Source organism: Elephas maximus, chromosome 3 (genome assembly GCF_024166365.1).
Source record: "Elephas maximus indicus isolate mEleMax1 chromosome 3, mEleMax1 primary haplotype, whole genome shotgun sequence".
NCBI lineage: Eukaryota > Metazoa > Chordata > Mammalia > Proboscidea > Elephantidae > Elephas > Elephas maximus.
This window is the reverse complement of record NC_064821.1, coordinates 198,829,504-198,849,521: the sequence shown is the minus strand read 5'-3', so window position 1 is coordinate 198,849,521 and position 20,018 is coordinate 198,829,504. Positions and strand designations below refer to the sequence as shown.

General features: G+C 45.0%; 1 protein-coding gene across 2 annotated transcripts in view; it reads right to left on the bottom strand.

Annotated features, from left to right (window-relative positions):
- The window catches only part of LOC126073839 (sodium/potassium-transporting ATPase subunit alpha-2), an 84,823-nt gene that overhangs the window by 9,201 nt on the left and 55,604 nt on the right, over positions 1-20,018 (bottom strand). Inside the window, exons 12-19 of one of the 2 annotated variants that reach the window (XM_049880957.1) lie at positions 15,576-15,765; positions 15,262-15,434; positions 8,844-8,980; positions 8,302-8,452; positions 7,831-7,999; positions 6,197-6,351; positions 5,089-5,212; positions 2,532-2,677 (exon numbers count right to left, since the gene is read on the bottom strand). In XM_049880957.1, the coding sequence (XP_049736914.1) occupies positions 2,532-2,677; positions 5,089-5,212; positions 6,197-6,351; positions 7,831-7,999; positions 8,302-8,452; positions 8,844-8,980; positions 15,262-15,434; positions 15,576-15,765 (1,245 nt within the window). The remainder of the gene's footprint in view (positions 1-2,531; positions 2,678-5,088; positions 5,213-6,196; positions 6,352-7,830; positions 8,000-8,301; positions 8,453-8,843; positions 8,981-15,261; positions 15,435-15,575; positions 15,766-20,018) is intronic. The other variant, XM_049880958.1, reaches the window with a different exon arrangement.

Sequence of the window (20,018 nt, the reverse complement as noted above, 5' to 3'; positions counted from 1 at the left end):
ACTGCCTCCAATCCTGCCTCATTAACATAATAGAAGTAGGATTTACCACACATAGGAAAATCACATTAGGTGACAAAATGGTGGGCAATCACACAATACTGGGAATTATGGACTAGCCACGTTGATACACACTTTTGGGGGACACAACTCAACCCATAACTGTCTGTTAGCCCCCAAAATCCCACCAGTACCAAACTCAAATTTGTACACATTCAATTGTTTCAAAAAATAGCCCCAATTAACCAGTATTTAGCTACTTAGAGCCTATATAAATACTGCCCAACACCAGCTAGCTATAGATAAAACCTTGTAGTTACAAGGGCCCTAAATACTGGTGTCCTTCTGATCCCAAGACTGCCCAACTGACTGCAGAAGGACATTGAAAAGGCCCACATAACCCCTTCCCTTCTCCTCTTCCCCTCAGGTGGCTCCCTGTGCTGCTTGCTTCTGGAAGACTTCCTGCTGTGGGGAATCTCCTGCAATGACGTGAGAACGTCAGTGCACTGGTCCCAGTAAACAGCTTGTTGTGCAAGGTTGCTATCTCCTGGTCCTATCTTTTTCCTTGATCAGCCCTGAACTCCCTCAGCTCACTACAGCACCCACATCCCTGCTGTGCTCTTTCCCCTTACCTTGCTTTATCTTCTTAGCATTTACCATTACCCAATATGTTATATATTAGTTTATTACCTCTCTCTTTTCCTAATCCCCCCCAACCTAGAATATAAGCTCTATGAGAGCAGTAACTTGGTCATTCTGTTCACTACCATATCCCCAAGTCCTACAATAGCACTTGGGTGCAGGGAGCTCTGGTGGTGCAGTGGTTAAGTGTTTGGCTGGTACCCAAAAGCTTAGCAGTTCAAATCCACCAACTGCTCCTTGGAAACCCTATGGGGCAGAGGTACTCTGTTCTGTAGGGTCAGGGTCGCTATGAATCAGAAATGACTTGACAGCAACCAGTTACATAGAAGATGCTCCATAGATACTTGCTCAATGACTGAATGAGTGGTGGTCAATGGACTTGATGGTGAGAGAGATTCGGAAGGTATCCTTGTTTCTGGCAGTATAGAGAATCCTTCCTGGGTGGACAGCTCCATACTAAATGTGGAAAATTACAGTAGATGGAAGAGACAGACCCTGCCTTTATGGAGTATATTCCTTAGGACAACTGTTCTCAACCACCATTTTGCAATATCTCAAGATGTCTTTGATGTACAAGGGAAATTCTTGTTAGCTCAAATTAATTTTAATTACTTTTAATTTATAAATAAGTAGATGTCATGTGTGCTGCATCTTGACAGTGGGGAGGAGGCATCAGGATGTTGCCTCCTGATCAGGGAGGAGGAGATGTTGATGGGGTGTCCAGCAATGAGGACTTTGGGCACCATTGTCCCTTGGAGCAGTGTTGGTGATGGAGCACCCACACATGATGGCCTCAGGGACACAGCTAGTGCAAGCAGTGTTTCAGGGCCTTTTGCCCACAACTCAGTTTCCAATGTACTTTTAAGAAAGCTGCAATTAGCCTGGTTTGGAGGCACCATGGTGAAGTGGAGAAGTGCTGGCCAAGAATCAAAAGTACTGAGTCCTAGTCCTGCCCTTTTAGGGATTCACTGTGGGACTTTAAGCAAGTCATTAACTTTTCTGGACTCAGTTTCCTCCTTTAAAGATTGGTGGTAATGAACTATGTGTCCTCTATGATTCTATAATTCTATCAATAATCGGTGGCACATCTTCCACTGTCTTATGAAATTGGGACAGGAGTGTTCACAGATACAAAAAATAACTTACTAAAAATCTTGAACATATCTTTGCGGGAGGGCTTAGGTTTGGGCCTCACTGTCCTGGATGTTAGGAAAGGCTACTACAGAGAGTCATCCACTAGGCTTTAAAAGGTTTTGGGTGATGATGAGGGATATACACAAAGGAAATAGATTTTCAGATTTCAGGAGTCCCTGGGTGGTGCGATTGGTTAGGTACTCGACTACTAAACTTAAAAAGTTGTTGGTTCAAACCCACCCAGAGGAGTCTTGGAAGAAAGGCCTGGTGGTTTGCTTATGAGAGGTCACAGCCTTGATAACCCTACGGAGCATAGTTCTACTCTGCACACATTGGTAACTCTATTATTTGAACTCTTACAGAGGAAGGGAGCTGAACAGAAGAGAGGATATCTAACACTTATTTCAGGGGCACTCCACGGTCAGAACCTGGAAGACTAGAAATCATCCCAGATTGGTTCAGATGACAAAGAAGATCTCCAGGTCCCAGGGAGATGGAAGATCCAGGAGGGTAAAAACAGATAACAGGCAGTAGAAGTGGAATAAAATGAGGTCATTGTAAACAAAGAGAAGACTATTTGCTGATATGATTGCAGATTGAGGCCAAATGTTAAGTGCTAATATAGATAAGATTTCAATTCCAGCCTACCCAGTGCCTTCATTCTCTCACTCTCTTTCAACAGTTTGCTAAACCTGCTCTTTCCTGTCATTTCTTCATTCTTTTTGATCACTATCTACGACTCCACATCTTCTACTCACCCACTGCTGTCCATAGCTGTCTTCCAGGTCATTCAAGTATTGATCTTCCCACTTGAGGCGGATGCCTAGCAGATCCAAAGGCTTAAAACCGTTCTCGGCCAGGATCACAAAGTAGGTGAAGAATCCAGCCAGAGCCTGGATCATCCCTGTTAGTGATAGGGTGAGGGGAAGCTTGTTCAGAGAAGGATCCCATAAAGGCAGACCGAAAGGCAGAGGAGGTGAGGGCTGAGACTCTCTTCCAGGTGTGTTGGCCTGTCTCATGAGTCAGCTGAAGATTCTCACCATCAAAGATCTGATCCCATCATCTCTGTGGGACCTGCCTCCCAGCCCTGACGTTTGTTTCTAAACTCTAACTGGAAGGTCATCTTTGAGACACGTAATCTCCCCTGCCTCCAGCCTCTTCCCTGTCCATTCCTGCCTCACCCTACTCCTTGAGGCATCCCATTGCACCTGAAACCTCAAGAACAAAGACCTCTAATGGCTTCCAAAAGTCTTTCAAGGCTGGCCCCAATATAAATGCTACCTATACCTGCAGCCTTATTTTCCACTACTACTTTATCAGGACTATGGGCTTCATGGTACTAAAGGAAGAAATCCAAGCTGCTCTGAAAGTACTGGCAAAAAACAAGGCTCCAAGAATTGATGGAATATCAACTGAGATGTTTCAACAAACAGCGCTGGAGGTACTCACTCGTCTATGCCAAGAAATATGGAAGAGAGCTTCCTGGCCAACTGACTGGAAGAGATCCATATTTATGCCTATTCCCAAGAAAGGTGATCCAACCAAATGTGGAAATTATAGAAAAATATCATTAATATCACACGCAAGCAAAATTTTCCTGAAGATCATTCAAAACAGGCTGCAGCAGTATATTGACAGGGAACTGCCAGAAATTCAGGCCGGTTTCAGAAGAGGACGTGGAACAAGGGCTATCATTGCTGATGTCAGGTGGATCCTGGCTGGAAGCAAAGAATACCAGAAGGATGTTTACCTGTGTTTTTATTGACTATGCAAAGGCATTCGACTGTGTGGATCATAACAAATTATGGATAACATTGCGAAGAATGGGAACACCAGAGCATTTAATTGTGTTCATGAGGAACCTGTACATAGATCAAGAGGCAGTTGTTCAGACAGAACAAGGGGATACTGATTGGTTTAAAGTCAGGAAAGGTGTGCGTCAGGGTTGTATTCTTTCGCCATACCTATTCAATCGGTATGCTGAGCAAATAATACGAGAAGCTGGGCTATATGAAGAAGAACAGGGCATCAGGATTGGAGGAAGACTCATTAATAACCTGCGTCATGCAGATGATACAACCTTGCTTGCTGAAAATGAAAAGGAGCTGAAGCACTTACTAATGTCGATCAAAGACTACAGCCTTCAGTATGGATTGCACCTCAACATAAAGAAAACAAAAATCCTAACAACTGGACCAATGAGCAACATCATGATAATGGAGAAAAGATTGAAGTTGTCAAGGATTTCATTTTACTTGGATCCACAATCAACACCCATGGAAGCAGCAGTCAACAAATCAAAAGACACGTTGCATTGGGTAAATCTGCTGCAAAGGACCTCTTTAAAATGTTGCAGAGCAAAGATGTCACCTTGAAGACTAAGGTGTGCCTGACCCCAGTCATGGTATTTTCAATCACATCATACGCATGTGAAAGCTGGACAATGAATAAGGAAGACTGAAGAAGAATTGATGCCTTTGAATTGTGGTGTTGGAGAAGAATATTGAATATACCATGGACTGCCAAAAGAACGAACAAATCTGTCTTGGAAGAAGTACAACCAGAATGCTCCTTAGAAGCAAGGATGGCGAGACTGCGTCTTACATACTTTGGACATGTTGTCAGGAGGGATCAGTCCCTGGAGAAGGACATCATGCTTGGCAAAGTACAGGGTCAGCAGAAAAGAGGCAGACCCTCAACGAGGTGGATTGACACAGTGGCTGCAACAATGAACTCAAGCATAACAACAATTGTAAGGATGGCACAGGACCGGGCAGTGTTTCGTTCTGTTGTGCGTAGGGTTGCTATGAGCCGGAACTGAATCGACAGCACCTAACAACAACAACAACATGGGCTTCAGCAAATTGGCATACTTGCTTTTCTCCAATCATGCCGTATGGATTCCCCCTCTCCCGCGGGTCCCCCATACCTGCTCATATATCTGCTAGTCTCAGCCCTGTTCTCCAATGCCCAGCTTAAGTCCTGTCTTCTCCATAAGGCCTCTCTGACTATCCTCATAACTGGTAAGCCTGCTTGCTTGTACTCCTATAGCATGCTCTGTCTATACTTGCTATTTGGCACTTGAAAAGATGCTGTCATTTTATGTGTGTTTGCTCCTTCCCGACTGGACTCTAAGACCAAAGCAAAGCAGAGATCAATGGCTCTTTGTTTTCCCAGGGCCTAGCACAGCTTGTTGTTCATGAAGAAAATATCCCCCTGACTTCAAAACCGAGATGGCTCAAATGCCCAGGCAGGGGCAGCCATTGGCTTAGCCATCCTCCCTGATCCTGCCACCCCTCATCCCTCAGGCCGTACCAATCTGTCCGTAGGCCATGCCAATGAGACGGTAGTTCACTAGTTTATCAGACTTTGGATCCCGTGGAACCCTCTTCATGATGTCGCTTTCAGCTGTCTCATAAGCCAAGGAGATAGCAGGGACCTGGAGGATGGAGGGTAGGAGTAACAGGGCACGAAGTTCAGAAGGAAACTCAAAAGTAACCTGACCATTCAAGGTACAACAATTGGTGTCTATTCACCTGGAGCAGCAGAGGAAGAAGGAGAGTCAGGAATAGGAGGGGGAAATGAAATGTGAGGCTAATTGTCACCATGAACAACTGCCTCCTTTGCCACAAGACCGGAAGAACTGGCTGGTGTCCAGCTACCATTACTGAACATTTTGATCAAAGATTGTATAGAAGAATCCTGATCCAAAAGGGAAAAAATGCTGAACAGAATTTCAAATTCTCATGGAATTCAGATTTCTGGAGCCATGGAGGCTGGATAAACTCCTGAAACTATTTCCTTGAGATAATCTTTAAACTTTAAACCAAAAATATCCCGTGAAGTCTTCTCAAAACCAAACATGGTTTAGCTTATATGGGGTCAAACTGACAATAGCAACTTGAAAGATTAGATAAGAAACTTACAGGGCAGTGAGTTTATTTTAATGGGAGAGGGACGACTCAGAAAAAGTGGGTGAGAATGGTTGCACAACGCCAAGAATGTTATCAACGTCACTGAATTGTACATGTAGAAATTGTTGAATTGATGTATATTCTGCTGTGTATATTACCAACAACAACGAAAATAAATTATTTTAAAAAAAGTTACTTGGTGATAAAGGTTGCACAGCAATGTGAATGTAATTAATGCCACTGAATCATATACTCAGAAATGGTTAAAATGGCAAATTTTATTATATATATATTTTTATTTCCACATTTTTAGTTCAGTGACATTTATTATGTTCATCATGTTGCTCAACCATTACCCTTATCCATTCCCACGTGTATACTTTAGCACAATTAATTGAAATTTAAAAATAACTTGAGTTCTGTGTCTCTCTCCCTTCACTCAGATTTCTCTTACTCCTCAGTCCACCTCACAGGAGGCCCATAGACTGGGCCCCAGCTTTGGTGCTCACCATGTCAGTGCCTAGGTCGATGCAGAGAATGGTGATGGTCCCTAGAGGCAGAGGTATACTGAGGATGATGAAGAGCAGGAAGGGGGTGATCTCAGGGATGTTGCTGGTCAGGGTGTACGCAATGGATTTCTTCAGGTTGTCAAAGATGAGGCGGCCTGGGGAGGGTGATGAGGAGCCTTCTGTGAGGAGCCCAGTGAGAACATATGTCCCACACAACTCAGCTGCTGGACAGACAGACCACTAAAAAACAGTGTCATGGTCCATGAATGGGTCTGGAGGTCCAAGATCTCAGCTGTCCTATTTTATTTCTAAATTTTGTGATTATTAATTGGAACCATGGTTTATTAACATGCCATGTCTGTGTAGTCTTTGTTCTTGGATTCAACATGGCCGATGTTATCTGATCGCTCACAACTGGGCAGTGTTGGGTCTGGTTAACATTTGGATATGTCTCAGAACGCCAGTATAAAAGTCTTTAGAAGCATAAGGTAGAAGTGGAAAGAACCTGGGTTTGATACAGACTTGGGTTCAAATTCTGTTTTCTGTTCTCCCCTGACTACCCTTTCAAAAACTGGCATCTCTCCCTGTACTCCTTGCTCTTTTTTTTCCCCATAGTAAATTATCTTCTTTTAACATACTATGCAATTTACTTATTTTATCATCTGTCTCTCCCCACTAGAAATTAAGTCCCATGAGGGCAGGTATTTATGTTTCCTAAGCCTTTGGTGGCACAGTGGTTAAAGTGCTCAACTGCTAACCAAAAGGTTGGTGGTTCAAACCCACCAGCAGCTCTGAGGGAGAAAGATGTGGCAGTCTGCTTCCATAAAGATTTACATCCTTGGAAAACCTATGGGGCAGTTCTACTTGTCCTATAGGGTCATTATGAGTTGGAATCGACTCGACTGCAATGAGTTCTATGGGTTTTCTCTACTGCTGTATTTCTAGCACCTAGAACAGTGCTTGGCACATAATTGGTGCTCAAAAGAATTTATTGAATTAAATGGATATAAAATGCCTAGCAAAGTGTCAGAATCATAGATGGTCTCCATAAAGTGGTAATCATTATTGTTACGTGGATCATCACACGTTTTACTAAGAGCTCCAAGCAGAAGACAGGGAGCCTGGATGTAGAAATCTGGTGTTCTTCTGTTCACCACTAGGCTTTCTTTTCAGAATTCTTGGGGAAAGAGGGCACTAAGTTCAGCTGTTGCTGACCATTCATGGATCAGGCTGCAGCTAATCTTGATATTGTCACCAACATTCAGACAACAGGTTCCTAGGGCCTTCTTGAGGATTACCAGGGGATGTGGAGTAGTCCCAAGCGTATGCTATGTCTTTAAACTTTTTATAGACCTACCGAATCTCAATGAGAGGAGAAATAATATGCTATACTGTAGTCCCAGTCTCCCTAGCAAATCTCGGTTCTCCTCAGGTATCATGAAAAGCACCTCTAGGTAGTGATGTTCTAAGTATGAGCTGAATCTAATTTGCAAAATTTTGTCTTATGGTGGCTTTTCCAGTCTGTACAGGACCCTGGAGGCTGGACAAGGGGCAAAAGGAATGAGGATGATGTAGACCAACCTCCACCAGAGTCTAAGGATCAAGTTCCAACCCTGGGTACACTGCTTTCTCACCCTCCTCCACGCCCGTGACAATGGAGGCAAAGTTGTCGTCCAGCAGGATCATGTCGGCCGCCTGCTTAGAGACATCAGAGCCAGTGATGCCCATGGCAATGCCAATGTCAGCCTTCTTCAGTGCAGGGGAGTCATTTACTCCATCACCCGTCACTGCTACAATGGCGCCCTGGAGAGACCCCAGACAGAGGAAGTCAAATAATTAGTGTGTCAAATTGGGACCAGATCCACAGGGCAGTTGGTTTCAGCATCCCATGTTTCCTGATGTCATCCTGCTTGATCAAGGAGTCATGGCCCCTCCTCCTCCTGCTCATCCTGAAATAGTAAAATTCTCAGGGAGCCCCCAGATGGAAGCCCATCTACTCTCTTGGGTCTCTCCTAGCCTAGCTCAAACATCCTTCCACTTGGTTACGGGCTGGGTTATACCACAGGATTTCTGCCAGACTTCCCAGGGGTCATCTGCTCCCTTACCTGCCTCTGACATCCCTCCACGATGATGAGCTTCTGCTGAGGGGAGGTCCTGGCGAACACAATCTCTGAGTGGTTCTTAAGGATCTCGTCAAGCTGTTCTGATGACAAATTCTTTAGTTCTGAGCCGTGCACCACAATGGCTTTGACATCCCTGAGGGAAAGAATTTCAGAAGTCTAGTTCTGAGCATTGGGAATTCACTAGGGGGCCTGGTGCCCTCTAACCAATCTTTACTATAACCTCCTTGTTGTTTTTCCTTTCAACTCCGTCTCCTCATTTGCCCCCAACCATACACTGTCCCAAATCAACATATTCCAGCCCTATCTCCTTTTCCCAACCACTCTTCCCTTTTCTCTACCTGTTTCTCTGTCTCACTTCCTCTGAAAACTTGGTCATTTTCCTATGATGTTTTACTTTGTAATATATCAACCCTGCAAACCTACCCACTGAAGGAAACTCCAAGAGCTTTAGTAAGTGGGACTTGGGCGGGGAAAGCTAGGCATGGAGATAAAAATGTCAGATCTTAGCACTTTAAGGGTCCTACCTGGGATTGATCTGGCTGACAGGGACCTGGAGCCGGGCAGCCATGTCCTCTATTGTCTCAGTACCTTCTGAGATGATGCCCACACCCTTGGCGATGGCCTTGGCTGTAATGGGATGATCCCCTGTTACCATGATCACCTGGGTTGGGCAGGGGTGGAAAGAGGAGCAGAGTCATCTTCAGGGAGGCCCTGGATCCTTTAGATTTCTCCCCTAAGAATGAATGGAACTTTGCTTCCATTCAGCAAAGGTTTCAGTAGCTCATTCCCAGAAACTCGTGCTACAGACCAAAAATCCTGACCCTTGGGAGTGGGTCAGGACCATCAAACCAAAAAACACAAGACAATTTGTGTTCTAAATTTCCCAGTAATAAGTCAGGTATCTGTATATATTGCTATATTTACCATTTCATTTAATTGCTCCAAAAGCTATTCTACTCCCTTAAGATCCAAGACAAACACACCTACACATAAAATAAGTGGTAATAAAGGAACATCTGGAAAATTCCATCTGCATGCCAAAATATTACCTAGGCCCTGGCACACTGAGATCTTCACTCTACTTCCCTTTTGCCTCACCCTGTCCCTGGGGTCCAACCCACTTTTAGATACCTCATACCGCCCTAGTTCTGTCCTATTCCTACCCAAAGATTAGGTGCCCATGCTGTGGTGCTTTCATCCTGTTCTTCCCATATGACAGCACCCACCACTTCTGTGTTGTGATAGTGGTTATCGCTCTCCCCTACCAGACTGAGAGCTCTGGGAGGGGGTCCATGCCTAGGGTTCTTTGATAAGTTTGCCCTGGAACAATGCCTAGCATGCAATACCCACTGCCATCAAGTCGATTCCGTCTCATAGTGACTCTGTAGCACAGAGTAGAACTGCCCCATAGGGTTTCCAAGGCTGTAATCTTTACGGAAGCTGACTGCCACATCTTTCCCCGTGGAGCAGCTGGTGGGTTCGAACCACCGATCAGGGCTCCTTTAATCCATAGTAAGCCCTCAACAAATAATTACTGGATGCAGGAATAATCCCTACCTGGGAACCACGCCTGTGGTTCCCCAGTACCCTCCAAGCACGCAATTTTTCAAGCTCTGATGGGAGGGAGAAAGAAACTGTCCGTGAAGAAATTATCCAACTGCTTCCAGGTGCAAAGGTATTAGAAAGATCCAGCTATTTACTTGCAAAACATGGAAATAAGCCTTGAAGGAATTTTTCACAAAGAATCAAGTCTGGGGCATAATGAGCCCCATCATTCCACAGTGGTCCCTGGATTTACTGGCAGAAGACAGGAAAGCATGAGCTGAACTGTGATTACTCGAGATTCAGTAAATCCCACTATGAGCTGCTACCCACAAGTCTTGATTTGGAGGGTCCTGCCTTAGCTGTGGAGCCTGGACCCATCCCCCAGCTTGGCCTGTGGGAGCCTGGTATCTGGTGGGGGTCTGAGACCGAACAGTACAGATGGTCTTCCAGCTGCATTTCAGATGGTCTGAACCCTTAGTCACACCTTTCAGACTGGCGTGCCCTGAAAGCTTATCGAAAGGGACCCAAGACCTGTTGGACAGGAGTGGTGTCATCATCCTGTATTTCTAGAGCCTAGTCCTAGTCTGACCATTGAAACAGACTGTTCATAGTAGTTTCAAAGGTCCCTAGGTGGCACAAATGGTTTGTGATTGACTGCTAACTTAAAGGTTGGTGGTTCAAACCCACCCAGTAGTACTGCAGAAGAAAAGGCCTGGTGGTCTACTTCTGTAAGGATTACAGCTAAGAAAGCCCTACGGAGCAGTTCTACTCTGCGCACATGGGGTCGCCATGAGTAGAAATCAACTAAATGGTAACTAACAACAACAATATGGTGATTTCTGGCTGTACAGGCAGTCCTCAGATTATGAACAAGTTCCATTCCTAAATCTGTCTTTAAGTCAGATTATATATAAATCGGAACAGTTAGGTACTGTTTGTATCTGACATCAGTTAGTCAAATGTTTGTCTTGGTATACAGTCTACAGTGTAACTTTCTATGCATAAAAATATTAAAGAAACACTTCCAGATACACTAAAACATCTTTAACATAATAATACAGTAATAATAATAATGGTTGTTATTACGAACCATTGTATGCACCTTGAATTTTTAATATAATAGGCTTTATGGGGATTGGTTCATAACTATGGGTTGTGTGTAACCCGGTACTGTCTGCACAACCTCCAAGCCAAGCTGGAGAAATAAAAATAGTCAGTCACCCCAAGAGTGAGTTCCTAGGACACAAATTCCTAGGGCAGTGAGATGGGGCCATACAATAGAAGTGCAGTTCTATAGAGAATGGCTCCCTTTGAGGTAAAGGCATCTAAGCAGTTTCTGGAATTTGCCAAGTACCAGAAGAATTTCATTTCTGACTACTTGGTGCTGGCTACACCTCTGATGATCCCACACAGCCTTGTTCCCTCTTGTTCCCACGTACCCTCCTTCCCCTACATCAGCCTCAGCTGGGAGGAATGACCCAGTGTTGTGAAGTTACTGCAGGCTCTCACCAGAGCATTCAAAATCGGGCTGCAGCTCTTAGGGGGCCGGGATCATGGCAAAGACCAAGTATCTTCATGCGGCCAAGAGCCTCAGTTAGTGGCAAGAGAATGGGATAATTTTATTTTAATTTTTAAAATCAGATTTATTCCAGCAGCCTGAACACATGGCTACCTGGGAAACAACAGTCCCACAGTCATGTCTTTACAACAACTTCGCTGCCATGCAAACTTTACCCTACTTCTTTGGTTCAGTGGCCTTGCGTCAGTCTTAACACCATTTCACAGTTGACCCTGGCAGGGTCATTACATCTGTTTCTCCTTGAGGGATGGAGTATGCCTTATGACCACGGCACAAAGCAAGCCCTATTGGGAAGTGGGGATTATTCAAAATACCTCGCTAAATTGGCCAAGTTTCTATCTGTTTAGGGTCCAGGAGAAGGTAAGAAATTACAATAGGACCCATCAACCTGTGCCCAGAACAAAGACTGGGTCTGGAAGCACTGAGGCCTCCCACTTCAGCTGCCAGCTAGTGGCCAACCCTGGGAGGCAGTCACCCTAAACTATCCAGGGAGTGTTCTGCCTCAAAAACCAAACCAGTTGCCATCCAGGCTATTCTGACTCATGGTGACCCACGTGTATCAGAGTAGAACTGTGCTTCTCAAGGTTTTCAGTGGCCGATCTTTTGGAAGTATGTTGCTGCCATGGATTGAATTATGTCCCCCCAAAAATGTGTTTTATCAACATGGTTAGGCCATGTGTGGCTGTCCTCCATTTTGTGATTGTAATTTTATGTTGAAAGGATTAGGGTGGGATTGTAACACCACCCGTACTCAGGTCACCTCCCTGATTCAAGGTAAAGGGAGTTTCCCTGGGGTATGGCCTGCACCACCTTTTATCTCTCAAGAGATAAAAGGAAAGGGAAGCAAGCAGAGAGTTGGGAGCCTCATACCAAGAAAGCAGCACCAGGAGCAGAGCACGTCCTTTGGACACCAGGTCCCTGCGCCTGAGAAACTCCTCAACCAGGGGAAGGTTGAGGGCAAGGACCTTCCTCCAGAGCCGACAGAGAGAGAAAGCCTTCCCCTGGAGCCAACGCCCTGAATTTGGACTTGTAACCTACTAGGCTGTGAGAAAATAAACTTCTTTTTGTTAAAGCCATCCACTTGCGGTATTTCTGTTATGGCAGCACTAGATGACTAAGACAGTCGCCAAGCCTTTCTTCCTAGCACCCCTGGATGGACTCAAATCTCCAACTTTTTTGTTAGAGCTGAGAGCTTAACCATTTTTCACCACCCTTGGACGGGGCCCCCGCTCTGCCTCAGGTGTGAGCATATCCTATCTGATAGGCATCCTGACTCAAATGATCCGTTTGTCTCCTGTTTGGGGCTCCCTACTCCAGGCACAACAGCCCTCTCTTTCCCTGGGAGAGCTCCTCTTTTAACAGAACCCACAGCTCCCAACCAGAGGAGATAAATTTGAGACTACATCCACAATGCCATTCCTCATTCTAATAGCTCATGTTGAGGCTCAGGGACTTTAGGTGAATTCCTTCTCTACTTACCTTCCACGATACGATAGATTAGCTTACAGAACCATGGCGTAATATCGTATATCCTGGTTATCCTATGGAAACCCCGGTGGCGTGGTGGTTAAGTGCTATGGCTGCTAACCAAAACATCAGCAGTTCGAATCCGCCAGGCACTCCATGGAAACTCTACGGGGCAGTTCTACTCTGTCCTATAGGGTCGCTATGAGTCAGAAACGGCAGTGGGTTCGGTTTTTTTGGATTTGGCTACCCTATGCAGATGTGTTATAATTTTGCCATCCGTGCAGAGAACTGTACCACCCTGAACAGCTTGTGATGTAGCAACTAGGACATTCACTTACAATCATTTCCCACCTACATCTGTTTCTTGGTTCCCACTCTAGTGACCTACTATTGAGCTTAGCATGGGTACAAGCTGACCTCTGGGCAAACTGCCAACAGGCAAAGGTCTAATATAAAGCCAGCTCCCATAGCTGGTATCTAAACCAAAACCAAACCAGTTTCCATTGAGCTAATTCTGATTCATGGTGACCCCACGTGTTTCAGAGTAGAACTGTATTCCATAGGGTTTTCAATGACTGAACTTGCAGAAGCAGATCACCAGGCCTTTCTTCTGAGGTGTCTCTGGGTGGATTCAAACAGCCAGCCTTTCCATTAGTAGCCGAGCACTTAACCATTTTGCTACTCAGGGCCTCTTCTTAGATGACATCTAACCGAACCCGTTGCTGTCGATTTCAACTCATAGTGACCCTATAGGACAGAGTAGAACTGCCCCATAGTTTCCAAGGAGCGCCTGCTGGATTCAAACTGCCGACCTTTTGGTTAGCAGCTGTTGCACTTAACCACCATGCCACCAGAGTTTAAGGAGGAGAGGTAGCACCTAATCAAAAATACCTCCCAGTCCACCTCTACTCTAACCTGCCACCCCTTCCCAAACCCCCAGGGTCTAAGATCTATGGTAGTTGCCCGTGATCTAGTCTATTAGGTGCGACCAGAGGAAGCCTTCCGTATCTAATCTATGACGATGTATACAAGTCCTAGAATTTGACCTGGGAAACGTGGGATACACAACAACTCAGAATTAGAGGAATTCTACTCCTGCCATTCCAAGAAGTCCCAGGCCCATTCTGACCAAAGAGGAAGTCCCAACTCTGGATTTGTTCTGCAGCTGCATTTCAGTCTTGGACAAATTCATTTTGGTTTCTGTTAGGACACACACCTGTAGGGCAGCTGCTCAATCTGAGTCTGACCCATTGTGGGTCCCCAGCTCTCGAAATGTCATTCTCACTATTGCCTGTTCCAGAGCCCCAGCCCACTTGACCTTAGCCTTTTACTGCCCATCCCAGCAGCTCGTTCACATGACACCTTCTAGGATTTTGTTACTCCTAGTGTTTTTTCAGTGTGGTCTACAGGCCTATAGCAACACTGTTACCTGGGAGCTGGTTAGAAATGCAGAATCTCGGGGTGCCCTGGACCCACTGAATCAGGACCTGCATTTTACCAAAATCTGCAGGCGATTCACACGCACGTGAAATTATGGGAAGTGTGTGCTAGTATTCTCAAACTAGGTGCCACAAAGAAAACAAAAAACAAAACTTGGCAGCACATTGGGATCTCTAGAAAAGTGAAAAACAAAACAAAAAAGAAAAACAACAGATGCCTGGCCCCATCCTGTCGTTAGGCACTGTTGAGTTGATTTTTGACTCATAGCGACCCCCTGTGACAGAGTAGAACTACCCCATCGGGTTTCCTGGGCTGCAGTCTTCACTAAAGCAGATCACCAGGCCTTTCTTTTGTAGAGCCACTGGGTGGATTCGAACCACCAACCATTCGGTTAGCAGCCTAGCGTCTATTGAGCTCCATCCGTCGCACCATCAGAGCTCCTTGGGTCTCGCCCTAAGAGTTTCTAATTTAATTGGTCTGGGTTGTGCCTGGGCATCAGATTTTTAAAACTCCCTGGTGATTCTGAGGTGCAACGCAAGATAGGCTTCTAACTGTGGAGGAGACTGACTATAGGTACCTCTTAAGAATAAAAGGAAAGGCTGGTAGTGTAGTGGTTAAGTGCTACGGCTGCTAACCAAAAGGTCAGCAGTTCAAATCCACCAGCTGCTCCTTGGAAACTCTATGGGGCAGTTCTACTCCGTCCTCTAGAGTTGCTATGAGTCGGAATCGACTCAATAGCAACGGGATTTTTTTTTTAGTTTAAGGATAAAAATTGTAAGCTCAAGGAAGTAGGAATCAATTCAATGCAACCAACATTATGAAGTATTCAGTCTGTGCAAGGCTTTCTACTAGCTGCTCCAACTTGTGACAGGTAAGGAAGATGGCAGTTTCTGGGTTGCTCAGGGATTTACCTTAATCCCTGCACTACGACACTTGCTCACAGCATCAGGCACAGCGGCACGTGGAGGGTCAATCATGGATATGAGCCCCACAAAACAAAGCTTCTCCATGGGAAAATTGATTTCATCGGTATCAAAAGGGAATCCCTTGGAGTAACTCTTAGGCAGATTCAAGAAACAGAACCCTGTGGAGAGAAGAAGGGATCAGCAGTCATTCAGCCATCTATGACCCTAGCCCCTTTACCCCAACTTCCTAGACTGTTCATCCCACAAATAATACCATGCTGCTGCTGTTCTTTCAAAGGCTTCTCCCATAGCCTCCTCACCTAGCACACGTTCCCCCAGACCTCCCAGCTCCAAGTAGGCATTCTGGAAGGCATTCTTCATGTCACTGTTCATTGGGTACTCCTGCCCATTCAGCAGGAAAGTAGAGCACAAGTCCAAGATCCTCTCGGGAGCCCCCTTCATCAGCAGCACGTAGGTATGGGAGCTATCCTCCTGAAGGTGGATAGACATCTAAGGAGAGTAGAAGAAGCATCGGTGGACCAGGAGGAGAGGGGAAGGGTCAGGACGAAAAGCAAGAGAAAGGTTTTGAGGGTAAAAAAGACAGGTAACCTGCTTTATAGTCCCACTGCCTCCATTCTCCACCCCCGACCCGGTCCTCCAACCCCAGTCTAATCTGACCCAAGGTAAGGGTGATGGTTGAACAACACGACGAACGGAACGTCACAGAACTGTACTTGCGATGGTTGTTGAAATGTCAGATGCTTTGTTACATATGTATTTGTTGTTGTTAGGTGCTGTCGAGTTGGTTTTGACTCCTACTAACCCCATGGAACAGAGTAGAACTGTCCCACAGGGTTTTCTAGGTTGTGATCTTTACAGGAGTGGATTGCTAGGTCTTTCTCCTGTGGAGCCATTAGGTGGGTTTGAACTGCCAACTTTTCAGTTAGCGGCAGCCCTCAGCCTGGTATTATTTTCCCATGAGTCTCTATTATCTTCTCAGTCAGACTGGAAATTCTGTGAGGGCAGAGCCAAACACTCTCACTTTCCCTTGCTTCCTTTCTGATTGGATCGCTAGAGAGCAGAAAGTGTGGGGCCAGCCAAGACAGACTGCAGAGTAGAGTCCAAAGGCCTGTGTTCTAGGGGAGCACGAATGCATTATTAGCTTTATCATCTCGAGTCGACCCATTTCATCTCTTGAAACCTTAGTTCCTTCATTAAGGTGTAACAGGTTCTGCCTTGCCTACTTAACTGGGTTTGTATGAGAGATAATACTTGTAAAAAAAAAAAAAAAACACTTAGAACACTGTGCAGTATAATTCTAAAATGGGTTATTCTTTCTAGTTCCCTTGTCGCTGTCTCCTAAAAGCCCAAGAAGTCCTCTGAGAAAGGCCAGGTAGTCCAGGTTGGGTGTCAGGATCAGTGTGTGTGCGTGTGTGTGGGCGGGGGGGGGGCATATTTATGAAGTGACCTGACAAGAAATAAGATTAGGTTTTGCTTTTCTCCTTGATCTGTGATCTATGAAAAGAAACTAAGGAGTCCCTGGGTAGCACAAAGGGTTAAGCACTCAGTTACTAACTGAAAGGTTGGTTCAAATCCACCCACGGGCATCTCCGATGAAAGCCCTAGCAATCTAACTCTGAAAGATCAGAGCTGTTAAAACTCTACGGGGCGCAGTTCTACTCCAACACACATGGGGTCATCATGAGTTGGAATCGACTCAATGGCATTTTTTTGGTAATGATTGATAGGAAATTCCTGCTATGCAGTCTTTCGAGTAACACACTCTGTGCATTGAGAAGTGAGGCAGCGCAGCGGAGGCTAGAATTGTACTGCCCAGAGGGTAGACCAGGCGGAAGCCAGTGTGTAAAACTGTGGTCAAAACTGTTTTGTTAAACATAGTTTATAGAGAAAATGTTCTACATCCTACTTTGGTGAGTAGTGTCTGAGGTCTTAAAAGCCTGTGAGTGGTCATCTAAGATACTCCACTGGTTTTACCTCATCTGTAGCAAGGGACAATGAAGAAAACCAAAGACACAAGGGAAAAATTAGTCCAAAGGACTAACGGACCACAACTACCCGGCTGCCACCATCAACTGCTCTTGACAGGGATCACAATAGAAGGTCCCGGACAGAGCTGGAGAAAATGAAGAACAAAATTCTGACTCACACAAAAACAAAACAAAAAAACAGACTTGGTGGTGTGACAGAGACTGGAGAAACCCAAGAAGTATGGCCCCAGACAGCCTTTAAGCTCAGTAACGAAGTCACTCTTGAGGTTCACCCTTCAGCCAAAGATTAATCAGGCCCATAAAACGAGACAAGACTAAAGGGTACACCAGCCCAGGCGCAAGGAAGAGACAGGAAAGCTGGTAATGGGGAACCCAAGGTCGAGAAGAGTGCTGACATACCTTGGGGTTGGCAACCAAACAATATATGTATTAATTGTTTAATGAGAAACTAGTTTGTTCTGTAAACCTTCACCTAAAGTATAATGATAATAATAATAATAATAATAATAATAATAATAATAATAATAATAATAATAATAATAATAATAATAATAAAACTCTTCTGTTAAACACTTTTTAAAAACTGTCCAGCTATGTCCAAAATATGCCTAAACAGTCCAGACGGAAAACCTTGACTCTTTCAGGCAGAAAGCTGTAACAGGTTCAAAAAGTTCAGTTTTCTGAGGGCTCAATAAATATTCGGTGAATGACTAAAAGGTCCAGAAGGTGTTAGCAAAACTGACTTAAGCTAGTAACTTGGCCACAGAAAAACACACCTTGACAGATAATTATAGATTTAAAAAAAGAAGAAGGAAACAGCTAGAATTACCAGAATAGAGGGCCTTCTTCCTTTCATTTGGGTCACAGAGAAGGAAGGAGACCAAGCTCTGCAATGACCAGGCAGCGAAGAATTTTCTGGCGAATATGCAAGCTACCTGCCAGATACCTAGAGCAAGCTCATGAAGGCCCAGAACCAGTGGTAAGTTGAATGTAGCTGGAGGGGTTTCCTCAGAGCTCCCAAGTGGGAGCAGGATGGCCAGTGGGAGGGCTAAGCACACTCGCCACACTACAAAGGATGATTTTGCAGTTTGAATTTGTTATTCACATCTCAGAAAAGGTACCAAGTAATCGCAGTGTGTGGGGAAACCCAGAGTTTCGGTGCACTTCCCTGCACTTACATTGTGAACTTGTATTGCAACACAATCCGTGTTGCAATTTTGAATCCCAGGGAGGGAGAGGCACTTAATTCTTTCTGTTCAAAGGCCTTAATAGGTCCCTGTGAAGCGCAAAATTCCTGTCTGGTTAGTGAGGCCACTGAATGTCAGAAAAAAAATGAAAGTAAGTTGCAATTTGGGCCTGGGAAGCCTGTTCTACTAAAAAAAAAGTTCTACTACACTGACTAAATGTCAGTTTGTTCAGAGACGAACTATTTAACTCTTACTTGCTCCGTATTCAATATGAAAGTATGTTCCTGTTGTTGGGTGCCATCGATTTGATTCCAACTCCTAGCAACCCCACATGACAGAGTAGAACTCGCCCATAAATTCTTCTTGGCTGTAATCTTTACAGAAGGAGCCCTGGTGGCGCAACGTTTAAGCTGCTAACTAAAAGGTTGGTGGTTCAAACCCACCAATGGCTCTTTTGGGAGAAAAGACCTGGTGATCAATCTGCTCCTGTAAAGACTACAGCCTAGGAAACCCTATGGGGCACTTGTACTCTGTTGTATAGGATCACTATGAGTTGGAATTGTCTCGAGGGCACATAACAACAATCTTTATGGAAGCAGATCGCCAGGTCTTCTTCCTGCAGAGCCGCTGAAGGGGTTCAAACCAGCAACCTTCCAGTTAGCAGCTGAGCAATTCACAGTTGCACCACCAAAGCTCCTTATATGAAAGTATAAAACCCAAATCAAACCCATTGCCGTCGAGTCGATTCTGACTCATAGTGACACTATGAGGACAGAGCAGAACTCTGTCCATTGGGTTTCCAAGGAGTGCCTGGTGGATTCGAACCACCCGCCTTTTGGTCAGCAGCTGTAGCTCTTAATCACTATGTCACCAGGGTTTCCATATGAAAGCAAAGGTAATTAAAAAAAATCTATATAGATATTGTTATTTTATTATGTGTTTTTAAAAACAGAAAAGCGTGTGACTCATGTGACTGCTTCACCAACCTTCTACCTTTGCTATCTACAGGCATTTCAGAAAGCATTTTACGCCTTGCTCTCTCCACAAGGGGCACAGGCTCAGAGCTCTGCTTAGGGCTCAGTACCAGTCGCTGTTGAGTCAATTCCTACTCATGGCGACCCCATGTGTTACAGAGTAGAACTGCTTGACAGGGTTTTCTAGCTGTTAAGCTTTACAGAAGCAGATTGCCAGATCTTTCTTCCACAGCACAAGGCAGTAGGTTTGAACCACCAAACTTTAGGTTAATGTTGTGGTTGTCGTTAGGTGCCATCTAGTGAGTTTCGACTCATAGCGACCCCATACACAACAGAAAGAAACACTGCCAGGTCCTGCACCATCCTCACAATCGTTATACTAGAGCCCATTGTTGCGCCACTGTGTCAGTCCATCTCACTGAGGGTCTTCCTCTTTTTCGTTGACCTTCTACTCTACCAAGAATGATGTCCTTCCCTCAGGACTGGTCTCTCCTGGTAACATGCCCAAAGTATGTGAGACGTAATCTCACCATCCTTGCTTCTAAGGAGCATTCTGGTTATATTTCTTCCAACCACAATTCAAAGGCATCAAT